We start from the raw sequence: 18,563 nt of genomic DNA, 5'->3' as shown, positions 1-18,563 counted from the left end.
AGTTATTTCCCATTATGTTGAAGAAAATTTTGGTTAAATAGTTGAGCTTCGTTCAAAAGGTGAATATCAGCTCTGATTGGCCAAGGTCTCTCTTCATCTTCAGTGCCTCCCCCTCAACCCACCCCCACCCTGCTGGTTTCATCAGGATGACAAGCAGATGTGGTCCAGCCCCAGGCCCTGGACTGTGGACTAATCAATCCCTAACAGGCACTAGCAGGTTAAAAGTTCCACCAAGGGCCGGGCGCGGTGGCTTACACCTGTAATCCCGCACTTTGGGAGGCCAAGGTGGGCGGATCATGAGGTCAGGAGATGGAGACCATCCTGGCTAACATGATGAAACCCCGTCTCTACTAAAAATACAAAAAATTAGCTGGGCGTGGTGGCGGGCGCCTGTAGTGCCAGCTACTCGGGAGGCTGAGGCAGGAGAATGGCGTGAACCTGGGAGGCAGAGCTTGCAGTGAGCCAAGATCGCACCACTGCACTCCAGCCTGGGCGATAGAGCGAGACTCCGTCTCAAAAAAAAAAAAAAAAAGAAAAGTTCCACCAAGAAAACTTGTGGAACAGTCTTTGCCTTTGCAATGTGGTTTATTTTGGATCTCAAGTTTTAAGATAGGCCCCTAGTTGTTCCACTTCTTTTCGAGTAGATGATCCTTTATGGCCCTTGGAAGTAATTTCTTGGTCACTTTTGGTCCCTATTTTGGTTGTCTGAGATGTGGTCGAGGAATGATAATAACAATACAATCGTTCTCTTCTGATTTTCAAAATGGCTTATGGCAACCTTTGATGCTACTCACACTGCTCCAGCTAGTTTTGATTAATTCATTCAGGCTGTCAGTGACTAAGCAGCCTCCTGGCTTCTTTCTTATTTTTAAAAGGAGCTGGACTTTCACAATATATGGAATATAGTTAACATATTGCAGCTAATAAGCCTATCACATAGTGATAGGCATCAGTGAAGGGGGCTGGAAGAATGTCACACATAGGCTGGGGTGGGTCAGGAGAACATGACATCTCTGCTTTTGTGAATATGAGGGTAGGGGACGTTTTTCTGGGTGAAAGAAGGAATGGCAGGAAAGGCAAGGTGTCAGAAGCACAGGCAGCAGCCAAGGGTCTTTGGGGTAATGTTTGTGGAGGGGCAGGGGTGATAAGGCCACGTTGGGCAGCCTGTGAGTGCTAAGCTGTAGGCCCTGCAGAGCCATGGCAATGGTGGAGTGGGAGTGACCTAAGGCTTCCCGAAGATGCATCTGGCAGAGTGTAGGGCAAATTGCATGTGATTGGAAATGGGTGGAAGGAGACTGGCACAGAGCTAGAGAGGCTGAGCTAGGCTGGGGAAACCCAGGCTTGGATGAGGGCCCTGAAGCTGTCCTTTGGGCAGGGGTGCCAGGCAGGGGACCCAACAGAGCGCCAAGTATAAAGCTGGTTGGGGTGGGGCTTAAGGATGGGAGGAGTGGACTTAGGAGGTAGAGAGTGCTTTGGGTGTAGGCCAGGTAAGTTTCTGGTCTGCCTGCATTAGGCACTTGGTAGCTGTTAGCTGTGCCAATAAAAGGATCTTTTACTTTTCTGGCAAGACTCTGCAAGACTGGTTCTCTCTTAGGTGATTCTCAGGTGAGGATGCGGAGGGAAGATGTGAAATTTAGGGAAAATAAAACTACCTTTATTACCTACACTGTTTCCACCTGATTCATTTAAAATTATGTCTAAGATTATAATTTGACACACATTTTTCAAAAGAGCTCTGAGATATTTTTCATACCACATCAGATGCTTCTGGGCACTGAGGAGTTTTATTAAGTAAAACTTTACCAGGCCCATGTGATGTGACATGGCTGTTGCCTGTGATGCCACAGGCTTCCCAAAGCCCTACTGAGGCCCACTAAGTTGGTGGGAACCAGGCTGCAAGCTTTTTGCCTTTGGTGGAATAGCCCCTCACAGGTTCAAGTCCTTCCTCCACATTTCTGTCCACTCAGCAGCATTCCCAAGGGAAGAGTGGGCAGGCAGGGCTATGGTGAAGGCACGAACTGGAACTGGAGGTTTATTTTGCAGGCCCTTTGTGATACTGGAAAGAAATTCCTCAAGGGCTCATTAGTGCCATGCTAAACTGACCCAGCTGACTTTGAATTTCAGTAGTATTGTTCCAGAAAAAAATTCCAGCCAGGCATGGTGACTCACATCTGTAATCCCAGCACTTTGGGAGGCTGAGATGTGAGGGTTCTTGGAGCCTAGGAGTTTGATACCAGCCTGGGCAACATGGCAAGACCCTGTCTCTACAGAAAATTAAAAAAAAAAAAAATTAGTTGGGCATGGTGGCACGCACCTGTGTCCCAGCTACTTGAGAGGCTGAGACAGGAGGATCAGTTGAGCCCAGGAGGTTGAGGCTGTAGTGAGCTGTATTTGCATCACTGTACTCCAGTCTGGGCAACAGAGCGAGACCCTGTTTCCAAAAAAAAAAAAAAAAAAAAAAAAAATTCCAGAAATTTTAAGGATGAAAAGTCTAAGGTGTGATGGCTCATGCCTGTAATCCCACCACTTTAGGAGGCCAAGGCAGGCGGATCACTTGATGTCAGTTCGAGACCAGCCTGGTCAACATGGTGAAACCCCGTCTCTACAAAAAATACAAAAATTAGCTGGGCGTGGTGGCGCGTACCTGTAATCCCAGCTACTCGGGAGGCTGAGGCAGGAGAATCACTTGAACCCAGGAGGCAGAGGTCGCAGTGAGCCCAGATCGCACCACTGCACTTCAGCCTGGGTAATAAGAGCGAGACCCTGCCTCAATAATAATAACAGTAATGAAGAAAAAGAAAAAGTCCAAGGAAAAGAGAAGTATTACATTTAAAAATGTTTACTTAGTGATCGAGGCTTCAGTAACTAGTTGTTTCTTTAGTAGGAATTTTAAAACTATCACTTAAAATTTTTCTATTAAGTTGAGAACTTAATAAGTATGATGAGACTGTCAAATTATTTGTAATCAGTAACTCCTTATGCAAACTCATGAGCATAATGATAAAATTTAAACTTTCCTTAAAAAAATTAAGAAACAGTTGTGGTTTAATGTATTCTACAAATACTCAGCCTCTGCGGCAGGCTGGATACTCTGCTGGGGCTGGAGACCAAATACCCGATTCTGAAAATGGATAAGAATGTTTAATAAATCGGTTCTTCTGTAAATTCATGTTTATCTGTCAATCTGCGTGGAAAAAAACTTAGGGTGAAGAACTTAGGTAATTGGTAATAATTAGGATGCAAACCATTTTTTGAAATCTCAAAGTGTGTAGAATCTATCAGAAAGCTGAAAAAAACTAATTTTGTGGAACTATACAGTGGTAACTGTTTAATAAAGTTCTCCTTAAGAGTTTTTATTATAATTTTATTTTAATTGATTATAACAGACATAAAACAATTCTGAAATCATATAAGTGATTAAATATTGAATGTTGTGGAACGAATTAAGTACTTGAGAATTCAGATACGGGAGCAGCACAAAGAATGGTTGGGAAAATCCTTGCTGTGGGCGGTGGGACTTGAACTGACGGGCAAGATTCCTGGGGAGGTGGGCAAAGGAGACTGTCCCTACCAAGAGAGTGACTTAAGCCAAGAAAGAGGGGCTGTCTGCTCTGGCCAGTGCTCATGAGTTGTGTGGAGGGCCAGTGAAGGGTGGAGAGGCAAGATGGTGTAGAGCTGATAAGAGCACAGCCTCGTGACCCTGAACTTCCTTCCAGGTCCCTCATCAGTGTAATGTGGATACATTAGTACCAGCTTTGAGGGGTGACTAGGATTGGATTGAATGATGAGTGTAAAGTTCCTGGTGCAGGCCTGGCACATAGGAAGTGTTGACTAGGCCAGGTGCGGTGGCTCATGCCTGTAATCCCAGCACTTTGGGAGGCTGAGGCGGGTGGATCACTTGAGGTCAGGAGTTTGAGACCAGCATGGCCAGCATGGTGAAACCCTGTCTCTACTGAAAATACAAAAATTAGCCGGGCGTGTTGGTGCATGCCTGTAATCCCAGCTGCTGAGGAGGCTGAGGTACAAGAATTGCTTGAACCCGGAAAGTGGAGGTTACAGTGAGCTGAAGTCATGCCAGTGCACTCTAGCCTTGGCAACAGAGCAAGGCTCTATCTAAAAAAAAGAAAAAAATTAAGAGACATTTCGATTAGAGATAAGATGTGTCTAGAATGAATGAATAATGGTAGCTACCCAAATACTTCTGTGTGCTCTGTGATTTCTGTTATCTGCAGCCTTCACCATTGCCCTGCAGGGGAGGGGCGGGCCTTTGATCTCCTATTAGTGAGAGGAAACTTGCACTTTGCCCAAGGCCACTTGGCTACCAAGAGGGAAGGCAGGATTTGAACTTAGGCTTGCCTGGTCTGGGCTCTTTCTGTCTCTACCAGACTGCCCCTGCCTAGGAAGCCATCTGCCAGGGGCTGATGACACCATGGGAAAGAAGAATAGCTGGCTTGGGTGGTTATTCCTGCTCCTAAAAAGGTGTGTGAGCTCAGAATGCTTGTTGGCAGACACCCCATCCCCCGCCCCCCAGAGGAGGAGGAAATAGGATGGTCACACATCAGTGGAAATTGAGTTAGAACACAGTGATGAATGGAAAGAGGACAGGTGGGTGGGAGATGGTAGTGCTTGGACATGAAGGCAGGCACTGGGAGACCTGGCCTTTCTCTATCTGGGGCGGGGCTCCAAAAAGCTCAGGCCCAAGAGTGGAATCCATAGATTTTTCAGAAATATAATCTTTTTTTTATGGGCACATAACCTAGCAGTCACTTCTGACTTCTTGGTAATTCTTACTTGGTAAAGGTGACATGTTGCCTGGCTGGACTTCTGCTGTTCCCGTTTGGTCAGTGCCACTGGAAAGGGATTGGGGAGGAAGGAGTGACTTTAGGTGAGAGAGATTCTAAGTGTTCCTTGGGGCCAGCCAGGTCTACTTTTGTGTCTCCTAGACAGTGCCACTCACACTAGTGTTGACAGACCAACTTTAAAAAAATTTTACTCTATGTGGATTGATACTTTTGTAAAATAAAAAGAATAGGAAAAGAAACTGAAAAAGACATACAGAATACAAACTCTAACTTTTTATCATTAGATTCAACAGATACAAAATTTGTCAGTTGCCATGAAAGTTTCTAAACTCTTTTTCTCAGTGTCTATACTACAGGCAGTGCATTTGACTGCAGACTAATAAACTAGTCCTGGACTGGTACACTTCAAGAGCAGTGACCTAGGAAGAAAGTTTGTTAAGCAAATTAGTAGAATAAACAGGATATTTTTAGAATATTTACCTGATTTTTTTTTTTTTTTTTTGAGACGGAGTCTCACTCTGTCGCCCAGACTGGAGTGCAGTGGCACGATCTTGGCTCCCTGCAAGCTCCGCCTCCCAGGTTCAAGCGATTCTCCTGTCTCAGCCTCCTGAATAGCTGGGACTACAGGTGCCCACCACCATGCCTGGCTAATTTTTGTATTTTTAGTAGAGATGGGGTTTCATCATATTGGTCAGGCTGGTCTCGAACTCCTGACCTCAGGTGATCCACCCGCCTCAGCCTCCCAAAGTGCTGGGATTACAGGTGTGAGCCACCGTGCCTGCTGGCCCATTTTACCTGATTTAAGAGTAAAAATAATCTCTTCTCATTTAAAATGCTTCCATCTTTTCAGTAAAGTTCCATATTGGGAGGCAGGGATGTAAAAATATACCAATAACTGAAGCCAATGTAGTTGTGAGGGGTCCCTAAGTCTAATCCTAAACTGATGGCAGTACTTGGAAAAATAGGTGCTTTTACTTCTTCTGTTGTTTCTGAGAAACATTATGTATTTTTAAATTTATATTAGACTATTTTCTCTGTTAGTTTCTGGCTAGCCTTTAAATTGATCTGTGTATTTCAGTGCATAATTTTAGGTATATTCTTTCAGGGGAAAGTTCCCTAAGTGGTTGTTGTTGTCGTTTGTCTTGCTATGTCATCTAGCCTGGAGTGCAGTGGTGCAGTCCTAGTTAACTGTCACCTTGAATTCCTGGGCTCAAGCAGTCTTCCCACCTCAGCCTCCTGAATAACTGGGACCACAGGCATGCACCTAGCGGATTTCTTATTTTTCTTAAGTAAACTAAAACAAAAGTCTCAAGAGTTGAATATGCTGATACAGTAATTATGTATAACTTAATTGTTCGTATTTCAAATTGGATTTTTGTTCTCTAGCTGCCAGTTATATCTTATTTTATATTTGTAGGTTTTTTGGTTTTTTTTTTTTTTGTGGATGTCTTCCTCATTCTGAGATGAATGGCATGTGGTGTTCTCTCAGGCCAGGATTCTCTTTCCCTGCCATCCGAGCCGCTCAGAAGCTGCCTTCCTCAGACAGCCTGTCAGTGGCCATTGTCCCGGGCCCCGCCGTTCACTCGCAGCACTCGGCTGAGCTGCCTTCAGCCCGCCTTGCTGCACAGCGGCCGCTCTCCTCCGCTGGCCCCTTTTCTCCTCGCTCCAAAGTCAGGACTCCCTTTTGTTTTGTATCGTGCTTTGTATTACACTTTTCAAGGCTCTTTCATGTATATATTCTCTTATTTCATCCTCCAGACAATCCCATGAGGTTGGTAGAACAGAGATTCTCATCTCCGTTTTAACTGAGGTGAGGCTGGGAGAGTGTCCGCATGGCATGTACCCTCATTCCTTTGCCCTGGGGCTCCCCGAGCTACTTGTTACCACTCAGGTCTAGACTTCTACATGTGCGAGGTTTTGAGTTTGCTCAAAGACGCCTGTAATTTTGAGGTCCTCTTTTCTACTCAGTATTTATATTTGTTATTGGAAAGTCAAACATTAGAATACTTGTTCAATGTCACAGGCCTCTTTGGAAGAAAGAAATCTTCAGCACCTGAGGGGGCGGTCAGTAGAGAACTAGAGCCGGGAGCCCCAGAGGGCCACACAGCGTGAACTGGGTGTCTCGAGGGACAAGTTCTGCTTCAGGGTTAGTTGTCTCCACTGGAGATTATCCGACAAGAGTGGGAGGGGGTGGGTTTCCCTTATTTCACCAATACAAGCCCAGCATATTGGGATGCCACAGGACATTTCTCATGAAGAAAAGAATCCTTCTTGAAAGTGGGTAGGGCATGTTGAAAAATCACTTTTCACCCAAGTGAGAAATCATTTGCTTTTGACTCTCTCTCCCCATCCCCTTAATGGTCAAACAGACCTGGGTTCCAAATCCAGCCCTGCCACTTACTAGGTAGGTATGGTGACGTTGGTCAAGTTATTTAACTTCCCTAAACTTGTTTTCTCATCTGTAAAATCGGTAAAATATTGTCCACTTTGGAGCATCATTGTTAGGATTAAGGACAATGCATGTAAAGTCCTTTGATTATGGCCTCGATAAGTGAATGTTCCCTGAAACCTAATCCAGAAGAGGGATTTTGACCCCGGAAGGGAGCCACCTGTATAGAGTGGGCTCCAGCAGTGGTTCTTAGACTTGAGTGGGCATCAGAATCACCTGGAAGGCTCTTTACAGCTTGCTGGCCCTACTCCCATAGTTTCTGATTCATTTAGTCTGGGGTGAGGTTTGAGATTTTTGCATTTCTAAGTTCCCCACGTGCGCTGCTGCTGCTTCTGGTTTGGGGACTACACTTTGAGAACCACTGGGCTGCAGGTGGGCATGTAGGTGCTGTAGATACATTTGAAAGCTGAGCTTTTTATGTGGTTACTCTGTTAGACACTGCTTGAAATGCATTTTGAAAATACTGAATTTAATATCTCAAGGATATTTCCTGAAGTCCAGGAGTCTTTGTTACATATATGTGAAGGAGAATAAGTTGTGAAAGTAACAGTTATAAACATATTATAGTCTAATAATATCTAATTGGCTAAGGTATGTGAAAGTGCTTTTATAAAATGTTAGATGAATGTTAAGTCACAACTGAAAAAACATTTTAAATAACTTTTTTTTAAAATTAAACATCATAATGGAGTATAAAGTAGCATAACTTAGATTTCTCATCTCAATGTGCTGTTTACTGTATGTATTTTTCTCTTTCTCCTCCAGGCTGCTGACTTGAGTAAACCAATAGATAAAAGGATATACAAAGGAACACAGCCTACTTGTCATGACTTCAACCACCTAACAGCCACAGCAGAAAGTGTCTCTCTCCTAGTGGGCTTTTCCGCAGGCCAAGTCCAGCTTATAGACCCAATCAAAAAAGAAACTAGCAAACTTTTTAATGAGGAAGTAAGTAGCACCCTGTCTTAGCTGTTAAGAATCCCTTTAAGAATTGATACATTCTTACCGAGGGTAGTCGGCCTTATTTTGCACTTCAAGCTAAGCCCATTTTTTATTCGCCCAGCCCTCCTACCTAGTATGCCCAAGTTTAAATGTGGTGGATTAATTTGTTGACCTTACCTGTTCTGCCTTGGGGTGAGTGTTTGTGCATTTTTATGGAGCATGCTCAGGTGTCTATAACAGGTGTTTTAAAACTCTTCTATAATGGAGATAGGGACAGTACTGTAACTCGGTATTTATAATTTAAATAAGAACATGTAGAATTCCAAAGTTGGTTCACATCACCAGAACATTTCATGCAGATCAAAGAACTTGATGACATTTCCTTAGGCTGCTTAAATTGTAGCCAGAGCTTTTGTATGTATGTTTGACAGTCATTTGGCTAAGGAGTACTTCACTTTCTCTTGAAAATAGTTACTGTAAACTCACCTTTGACATAGTTAGAAATCCTGGCACTTAAAATTCGGTCACATGACATAGCTTTTGCCAGTGTTGTAGTATGTACTGGGGTTTCTAGTATCTTCATTTTCATTCTGGAAAGAGCCTGAGATATCTGAGCTGTCTGTTCAGGAACATGTCAGGAGTGTTAAATGTGGCATATAGAAATTGCCAAATAGATTCTATTTTTTAAAGCTGTTGGAGCATCTTTCAGCCTCAAGTATTGCTATTTCATATTTAATATTCTTCCTCCTCTGTTTCAGTATGACTTTTCTACCAAGTGGAAAAGATAAGGTAGGCTTGCTGAGTTAAAGCCCTGGGTTCTAGTCTCTACTTGGGACCTTGTCCCTGAGGCACAAGGGTCAGGCTATGTAGGACCCCCTCCCTTTTGCATTGTTGCATGGTTTTAACATCATTAACTTGGAACAAAAACACATTATAGAGTATGGTTTTTAAGAAATAATTTTGTTTGGGGAAGAAAATTCAAATTGACAAATGGCAGTTGAAATTTGGATTCTTTTGCAGTCATGGTACTTGCTATTCATGCAAATCAGTATCCACCCAGGGTGCTCCTGTTTGACATTGCCAGTGGATTTGATAAGATCTTATGAACCATGCCATCTCTTCTAGTTTCCTCTGAATTGACTGCAAACAAAACGTGCCATCTGGACTGACAGACTATAGAGGAAAAGTATTTAATCCCATTTTCCATTAAAAAAAAGTTAAGCAGAAAATATTTTATTTACCTAGATGTTTTATTAGTATCATCTGTGGAAGTGATTTCTAAGTAGCTGGATGATTATTTTTTTGGTGCTGGGTGGGGGAGCAGCACACAAAATTGGCCTCCTCTGCACTGTTAGCAGACATTGTGAATTTGGAATCATTGTGGGTTTTTATTGTTTAGGTAGGGGAGAGTGTGATTGAGGGGGCAGGGATTGGAGCCATGTAAAGGGCTGTTAGTAAACAAGATCCAGAGGCAGCCCTGGCCGAGGATGGTACAGAATGCCGCTTAGAGAACAAGAAAGTTTTGTGTGTCGTGGCAGGGGGAGGGCAGGGAGTTGGAGACCACACGTCCCCAGAATCTCAGGGCTCTGGGAGCACTCAGGCTGCATCGGCCAGAACTGTCCCTGCCCTGGTGACTGGGAGTTGCAGGCTGGAAGGCAGCTCCTCATTCTTCATGATTTAAGCATGAGTTATCTCATACTCTTTTACATTTTATTTGAGAAATTGCTATTTAGAATGCTAGGACTGTGTGTGGTTTAATGCCAGCTTCGGATTTACAGCTTGAGGCTGAAATTGATTGCCCTTCATAGTAAGGAAATCCTCTGGCCATCTGGATACGCTTTTATCAGATTTTCGTCAGAATGTCTAAGAGCAAGGGTCACCGGAGGTTTGCTCCTTGGAGAGTGCCAGGAATGGTGGTGAAGTAGTCATCATGTTGTGCTTTGCTGTGGTGTGAGATTTACAGGTTTCAAGGCACTTTTACCTATGGCCTCTACGGGGAAGGTGGGGAGTTGTTCCCATTTTACAGATGAGGAAATAGTCAAAGAGCACATAAGTGAGTTGTCCAGATCAGGTTGCAAGTGGATGATAGAGTTGGAACCAGAAATTAATTCCAGAAACTCATTGGTTACAGGCCCCACCATGCATGGTTGCCAGATCAGCTCTTGCCCTTCCGGGAGCTCACAGTTTAGTAAGGATGGACAGAGAGTACTGGGCATGGGTCAGCATAGCAATATGAACAAAATACCGAGGGCTAGCTGCCGCAGGAATTCTTTAGTATGCATCACATAACAAAGTTTTTTAAAATGTTAAGTTCACTGGGGGAGTTCCAAGAAATGCTTTCAGAAAGTGACGTTTGATCAGGGTCTTAAAGGGTACATAGTCATTAGAGGAGGGTAAGGAAGGCCTTCAAAGCTGGAGGAACAACTAGGCATGTGAAAGAACATCCAGTAACAGCTTGGCCACATCACAGTGTGGGACTTGGAGTGTCAGAGTTCGAAGCTGGAAAGATAAATTGGAACCAGCTTGTCTTATAAAAGCCCTTTCATGTCACGTGAAGCAATTTGGAGCTGACACTGGAGGATGTGGGGGAACCTTTGGCCTTTTAATCAAGGGAGTGACAGGATCAAATGTGTTTTTTTAGAACTCTTGTCAGCACTTGTGGAAGGTGGATTGGAATGAAGAAAGACAGAATGAAGGTAGCAAGACCAGTGAGGAGGCTCTAGTAACTGTCCAGGTGAGAGCTAAGGGCTTGAACTAGAGTTGCGGCCATTTGTTTCATTCATTCAGGACCTTGACTACCTACCGCGCATGCCCAGCACTGGGTCTGCAGCAGCAGGCAAAACCTGCCCTCCTGTGACCCTTCTCAGGAGGGAAGAGAGGTGTAATAGCACCACCCCGACACACTGGTGACCACAGATGGTGACACTTTGTGCTGTAAGAGGCAAGAGAGCAGGCCCGAGAAAGGGAGAGAATCACAGAGGTCTACTTTATTTATTCATTTATTTATTTATTCATTTATTTATTTATGAGACAGAGTCTTACTCTGTCACCCAGGCTGGAGTGCAGTGGCGCAATCTTGGCACACTGCAGCCTTCACCTCCCAGGTTCAAGCTATTCTTGTGTCTCACCCACCCAAGTAGCTGGGATTACAGGCCACCTGACTAATTTTTGCATTTTTAGTAGAGACGGGATTTCACCATGTTGGCCAGGCTGGTCTGGAACTCCTGGCTTCAAGTGATCACCCACCTCAGCTTCCCAAAGTGCTGGAATTACAGGCGTGAGCCACCATGCCTGGCCAGCACAGAGGTCTACTTTAAACTGGGAGGCAGAGGACATCTCTCAGAGGAAGTGGTGTGTTTTAAGCTGAGCCTCGTGAGAAGAAGGCCAACCAGGTAAGGAACTGGAGATGGAGCTTTCCTGCCAAAGGAATAGCACGTGAGGGCCCTTGAGCCCAAGGAAACTGAAAGAAGGACAGTTTACCTGGGGAAGGTGGCATGAAGTAAGGGCATGAGATTGGAGGGCCACATCACTTAGGGCCTGATCCAGATTTGCTTCTTAGCCTGAAGTATGGGATTCCTTAGAAGGGAGCAGGTGCACAAGGCAGGCAGATTGGTGTTTTTGAAAGGTAACCTGGCTGCTTTTTGGAGACTGAATTGGAAAGATGTATTAATAAATCAGGTTTCCGGGTGTCTCTTGCTGTGTTGGGTGAGACTGGGAAAGGAGCAGTTGTCAGGGAATGGAGGGGAAGATCAGAGGTTCTGGTCTGTACTTGCTAAGTTTGAGATACCTGTAGATAGTGGGATGTATGGATCTGGAGCACAAAACTAGGGGTCACAATTTGGCAGTTGTCAGCATAGAAATAATAATCACATCCTTGAGATTAGATGAAAGGGTCTTTGGAGAGATGATGGTGAGAACAAAGAATGCCTGGGACTGAGGCCTGATTATACTCCAGGATTCTGGCCATCTCAGCTACTGCTTTCAAAGGGGCACTTAACACACAATTACCATGACATTTACAACTTCACAGCCCAGAATGCTGAGGGCTGGGACACCAGCTCTGCCACTTTCTGCTTGCAGGATGATGTGGGTCTTACCTCTCCTCGGTTGGAAAATGGATGGGAACAGCACCCACCTGAGAGGTTTGTGATGAGGCTCAGATGAGTGAGTTCAGGCAAGATGTTTGTGAAGGGCCTCAGGAGCGAGCCTTGGTGAATGCTCAGCAACGTGGAGGTTGAGAGAAACTCAGGCTTCCTTTCCTGGGAGGGGTGGTGTTGGAAGGAAAGGCCTCCGTGGGAGGTGAGATACCAACCGCTTTGAAATATAAATAATTAATTTTCTAGGACAGGCAGGTAGGAGCATGGCAACCCAGGCAGAGAGTCAACATGTGTGAGGCTGAGGGTTGGCCTGCTGGTCACAATTACAGCAATGTGGCCTTTCAGTATTCCTCACCAGAACACCTCTCAGACCCACCTGTTACCACACGTGCGCACACCTTCACACACCGAATCCCCAGCATCAGTTTGCTCTGGCCTTTGCCTCCTTTCTGGTGCCTGGTACATGAAAATACAATAAATGCTGGGATGGACAGATGAATAAAATGGAATTATAAATTTCAGAAATCCACCTGAGATAAACATAGATGAAAAATTCCCATCTGGGAACAAGTATATTTTAAAAGATGATTTTTCCCCTGTCAATTAAAAATTGTATGCATTTAAAATGCTTGTTGATAGAAAAATTAGAAAATAGAGAGGTACAAAGAAGGTAGGAAAGCATCACCTCTAAACTGTGACGCTCACTGTTGACTTTCACAGTCTGTGATTGTTTTCAATGAGGGGACACCATAGGGCTCACGCCTTCCATTGGAGGTGAAGGCAAACTTCACCAAACTTCACCTCCAAGCCCTGATCAGGTCAGCCCAGTGAGCATGGGCAGGACCTGCCCTCTTCCCGCTCCCCGGGACTGTCCCCAGTCACACTGGAGGTCCTTGCTGGCGCATCTGTTCCAGACCCAAAGAAAGTCGAATGCCCAGTCCTTTCTAGCCCCTCTGAGGAAATCATCCCCAGCTCCCTGGAGTCTCTGCTTTCCCCAGTCTTCCAGAGTAGATTTTGGGTTTCTATTTGCAGCATTCTGTACATATGATGCCCTTGAAAATGTCTAATGGGCCATTATTGAAAGTATCTTGGCGCACGGTTCATCTGACAAGCTCCATATCGTGGAGCGTGTCCTCATCATCAGAGCTGCCCACAGAGGAGAGTCACCGGTCACATTCAGCTCACTGTGGTGAAGCACCCCACAGGGGCAAGGAGTTTAGTTTTTAAACTTTTTTGTGGTTGTGTGTGTGTATGTTTAGTTCATTCTGCCCTGTTCTGAAGTTTGCTTTTTATAACTAATGGTTATATATTTGGGGAGGAAGAGTTACAAAGTGACAGTTCCTATATGGTAATGAATGCAACCTTGTTGTCTTTGTAAAAATCCTGATTTTGGAGTATATTCACAGAATAGTAACTTTAAAGGATTTTCAAGTATGTGTTAATTGTTGGCTGAAATATAAAATGTTAAAGAACTTGGCATTTGGCTTCTTTCGTTACTGATATGATAACCTCTGCTGTTACCCTTCTCTCACAGGCTGTGAGGCTGAGGCAGACACACTGGGTAGGTCCCACGTCTCCTTGTGGCATTTAGATCCAGTCTTACTGAAGGGCATGCTGAAGAGGAGATGGTCCTGACTCCTGGGGTGTGGAGGGACACTGCTGCCAGCCCAGGCTGCGTGGCACATCCTGCCAGCTGCAGGTGCCTCCCAGGCGTGGGGTAAAGCTTAGCAGTGTTCTGTCTATTCTGATACAAAGGAATGGTCTGCACATTTTGTTAGTTTTGTTTCTGTTGCTTTTCTAATCGAAGGAAGGAAATGAGCCCGTAATGATCTACTCCTTAAAGCTTGAACATAGATATAATGACATCCGATCCTCTCTTAACGTGGCTTTGAAATACCCTTTCCTAATACTTCCTGAGCCCTCTTCAAATGCCTTTACATAATCAGAACCTTTAGATGCCATTTTTGCTTGTGGTTGCATTATGGCTTTTCTAGCAGCTGCTGTGGTTTTTGAATTGTTTCAATATTTTTGTTATAAATTAATATCTGCATTTTGAAATGCAGATCCACTCACCCCCAAACTAATTTTTGTTTTTTGCTTATCATATTGATAGTAATGAAAAAAAAGAAAAAGAAAATGAAGTGCCTTAGAAAGTGTCAGTGTGAGTTGCTTTCACAAAATGACACTTTGATGTGGTTATAGACTTATTTTTATTCTTGTTTCATTGTAACTAGTCTAGTGTATTTAGAAAATCTTGTCTGTTGATGGCATTTGGGATGGTAGTGTTTTCGTTGTGTGTGTGATTTTTCTTTGTATTCATATCTTAAGTGGCACGGTCTATTCGGCTTGCAGAGCTGGAACTATGGGGAGGGCCACGCTGAGCGTTTGGTGGAGACATGGAGCCTGCATCTCCACAGAGCACTAGCCCAGAGCAGGTGTCTTGACGTACACAGAAATGTGTCTGTATTTCGTTTTGCTTTTGAGGTTTATTTGTGTTTTGGGTTTTTTGTTTTTGTGAAAGTGTTTATTAAGAATGGGCCTTGGAGCATTTTGGAGTTGGACACTAATGGAGAGCCCTGTGGCCAGGCCAGCTGCTCTGCCAGCACCTCTGTTACTTCCCCTGCCTTCCCTCCGCCTCCTCGCTGAGCACCTGCCCTGCCCATCACTCAGTGTACCCCTGCCCTGGAGGGGCCGCGACTGGGACTGAGGCTCTCCTCCACTGCTTCCCACCAGAGCCTTCCTGCCTCTGCCTGTCTCTGTTCCCCAGCACCTCCTTTCTGGCCCAGGGAGCAGGTCTCTCCCCTGTCCCTCTCTCCAGGACCTCATCTTCCTCCACCAGGCACCTGTCCTGCACCCTCCTCCCCTACGGTGTCCTCTTTGCTCTCAGCACCTTCTCTGCCCCCACCCTGCTTCCCTGTGCTCTCTCCTAAGGACCACCCCCTCCCTGTGCACTCCATCCCTCTAGGGCTCAGCTTCCTCAAGTCTCAGAGGCCTGTCCTCTGAGGCTCTGGCCCCCTGTGGCAGCTCCTTCCTCTTCTGCCTGCTCTCCTCATGGCACTTCTGGGTTGTTTGCTTGGATTTTCCTTCTGCTTTCCTCATTTTTGTCCTGTGCCCTGTGTGGAGGGTTTTTTTGTTTTGTTTTTTTTGAGACGGAGTCTCGCTCTGTCGCCCAGGCTGGAGTGCAGTGGTGCGATCTCGGCTCACTGCAAACCTCTGCCTCCCGGGTTCACGCCATTCTCCTGCCTCACCACCTGAGTAGAGCTGGGACTGCAGGCACCCGCCACCATGCCCAGCTAATTTTTTTGTATTTTTAGTAGAGACGGGGTTTCACCATGTTAGCCAGGATGGTCTCGATCTCCTAACCTCGTGATCTGCCCGCCTTGGCCTCCCAGAGTACTGGGATTACAGGTGTGAGCGACTGTGCCCGGCCTGTACGGAGGTTTTCTTCAGAGTTTCACACACTCTTCCTCCACTGCACCTGCTTCCTTGGAGATATTTATTTATTTATTTCAGAGACAGGGTCTCACTGTATCACCCACGCGGGAGTACAGTGGTGTAATCATAACTCACTGCAGCCTTGACCTGGGATCAAGTGATCCTCCTTGGAGATCTTAGGATGTTACTATTCACAGCCAATTTCTGTGACATTCGTGGTTATATTTATTAGCTGCAGACCTTTCTAGCTGCATACTGGGCAAAACCCAGGGGTCTTTACACACCCCTGATTTCCATCTTGCCCTCCACCCAGCCACATTCTGCCACGCTGCCCATGGTCAGGTTTAAGAACTATTTGTCCATGGCATGGACAGTTGTCATAGCCTCCTAACTGGTTCCTCATCACCCCCACCCCACCTTGCATTCTGCACCTACTGCTGGGGGATTTCATGTTATTCTGCCACTTCCTTTTCTAGAAACTGTCTGTGCCTTCACTGTCTGCAGCAGCATCCCCAGTAGAAATACAGTGCCAGCCACGTGTGCAAGTTTAAATTTTCTAATTACCACATTAAAATAGTAAAAACCAGGTGAAGTTAATTTTAACAAAATATTATATTATATATATATATCCAAAATATTATTTCAGCATATAACCAGTGTAAAAACTATAAATGAGATCATTGACATTCTTTTTTTCATCCACATTTTTAGAACCCTGTGTGTGTTTACACTGACAGCACATTCCACTTGAGACCAGTGCTGCGGGACTGGGGAGTGCAAGCGTCAGGGTCCCAGCCGAAGCCCTTTAGCTTGGGACTTCACAGCCACAGCCTGAGTCCCAGCTCACAACTCCAGACCAAATTCCCCTCCCAGCTCATGTGCTGCAGCCAAGACAGATGCCACACATGGCCTGGATCCCCACCCCCCTGGCGTGCTGCGTTGGCTGGGCTTTTCCTTGGAGCATGGCCCCTGGTGCTTCTGCCACTCCTACCTCCCTGCTCACCCCCGAAACCCCATCCCTCAGAGGGACCAGGTATTTTTCTTTTTTTTTTTTTTTTTGAGATGGAGTCTCGCTCTGTCGCCCAGGCTGGAGTGCAGTGGCGCAATCTCGGTTCACTGCAAGCTCCGCCTCCCGGGTTCACGCCATTCTCCTGCCTCAGCCTCTCCGAGTAGCTGGGACTACAGGCGCCCGCCACCACGCCCGGCTAATTTTTTGTATTTTTTTAGTAGAGACGGGGTTTCACCGTGGTCTCGATCTCCTGACCTCGTGATCCGCCTGCCTCGGCCTCCCAAAGTGCTGGGATTACAAGCGTGAGCCACCGCGCCCGGCCGGGACCAGGTATTTTTCAACATCCTTATCCAGATCAAGGCCCCATTGACATTGGAGAATTCAAGCCCAACAGGGAATTCCATTACTTAACATTGAGCACTGACTAAGATTTTTTTTTTTAACTAGACTTTTTCTGAAACAAAAATATACCTTATAGTGCAGAAACTGGACTGCATAATTTTTATTCTTGTATTTATTTAATTAAATGTTCTAGGTATTTCTTTTTCTTAATTTGAAAGACAGGAGAAAAATGTGTTCTGTTCTCTTCCTGTTTTGTTAATAAATAAATATACTTTATAACAAATAAATAAGTATACTTTATAATAAATAAATAATACTTCCCAAGCCAAATAAGCCAGAGTCATGTAGGTTAAATGATTGTGCTTCCCACGCTGGCCTGGGGTCTGAGACAGGCTGGTGCCCTGTTCCTGAGAATGCTTGGGAGTGACCCTGCAGGCTGGTCGTCAGAGCCAGGTGATGTGTGTCTGTGGAACGGGAGACAGCATGCTCGCTTTGGGATCTGATGGGCCCATCTGTTCCCCTGGCACTGGTTCTGCTGTGTCTCTCCGCCTCGGAGCCCTTGAAGTTGTTCTCTGTGGGGGTACACTTCCCCAAACATCCTCTTAGCCTGATATTTGCTGTCTTTCTGTCCTTCTGTCTTGCTCAGCTGTCCAGCACCAGCAGAGGAAGAGGCCTTTCTTGGCCGTCCTATTCAACATTGAAATCACTAGAGTCCTCTCCTCCCCAGCACGTTCTTTTCTCTCCCTGGTTTATTTTTCTCCACAGCACTTATCATCATCAGATCACATAAATTTCACTTCTCATCCCACTTGAACCTAAATTTCACGAGGGAAAGATGCCTGTTTTAATTTATGTTGTATCAGTGCCTGGCATATGGTATGCACTCAGTACTGGATGGATGGATGGGACTTCGGGCAAGTTTCTTGACCTCTCTAAGCTTCTTTTCTCACTGATAATATGGCAACAATCCCTACCTTGCTGTAGGGAGACAGGCATGACTGCATTTTCTATTTTCTATGTGAGGCAATTTGGTAGTATCTGTAAAAATCATAAATGTATATATCTTTTGGCTCAGTTACTCCACTGGGAGTTTATCCTGTAGGTGCATTACTCACACATGTGAAAATTGCGTGTGTGCAAGGGCATTCATTGCTACATAGATGTCCATCAGTGGGGCACTTCCACAATAAACCACAGTTTATCCAAATAGTTGAATACTCTGCAGCTTTAGAAAAGAATGAGGATGCTGTCTTTGTGCCCATACAGACTGGTGTACAAATACACTTAGAGGCTGCGCATGGTGGCTGACGCCTTTAATCCCAGCACTTTGAGAGGCCAAGGCAGGAGGATTGCTTTGCTCCTGAAGCCAGGAGTTTGAGACCAGCCTGGACAACATAGTGACACCCTGTATTTACAAAAAATATGTATTTTTAATCAGCTGGGTGTGGCGACACTCACCTGTAGCACCAGCTACTCAGGCGGCTGAG

At 45.2% G+C, this 18,563-nt stretch overlaps 1 protein-coding gene across 13 annotated transcripts in view; it reads left to right on the top strand.

Annotated features, from left to right (window-relative positions):
• Positions 1 to 18,563, top strand: part of WDR20 (WD repeat domain 20) — a 101,479-nt gene that overhangs the window by 47,343 nt on the left and 35,573 nt on the right. For 7 of the 13 annotated variants that reach the window (XR_004027946.1, XM_030803472.1, XM_004091818.1 and 4 more), the window contains exon 2: positions 8,017 to 8,199. The exons of 1 other annotated variant lie outside the window; for it this stretch is intronic. Coding sequence is in view for 9 of the 12 variants with exons in the window: in XM_030803472.1 (XP_030659332.1) it covers positions 8,017 to 8,199 (183 nt within the window). In the remaining 3 variants the exon portion in view is untranslated. 5 more of the 13 variants (XM_030803477.1, XM_004091820.3, XM_030803474.1 and 2 more) reach the window with 4 other exon arrangements.

Source organism: Nomascus leucogenys, chromosome 22a, assembly GCF_006542625.1.
Source record: "Nomascus leucogenys isolate Asia chromosome 22a, Asia_NLE_v1, whole genome shotgun sequence".
Classification (NCBI taxonomy): domain Eukaryota; kingdom Metazoa; phylum Chordata; class Mammalia; order Primates; family Hylobatidae; genus Nomascus; species Nomascus leucogenys.
Note: the sequence above shows the minus strand (reverse complement) of the source record. Positions and strands in the feature narration are given on the sequence as shown.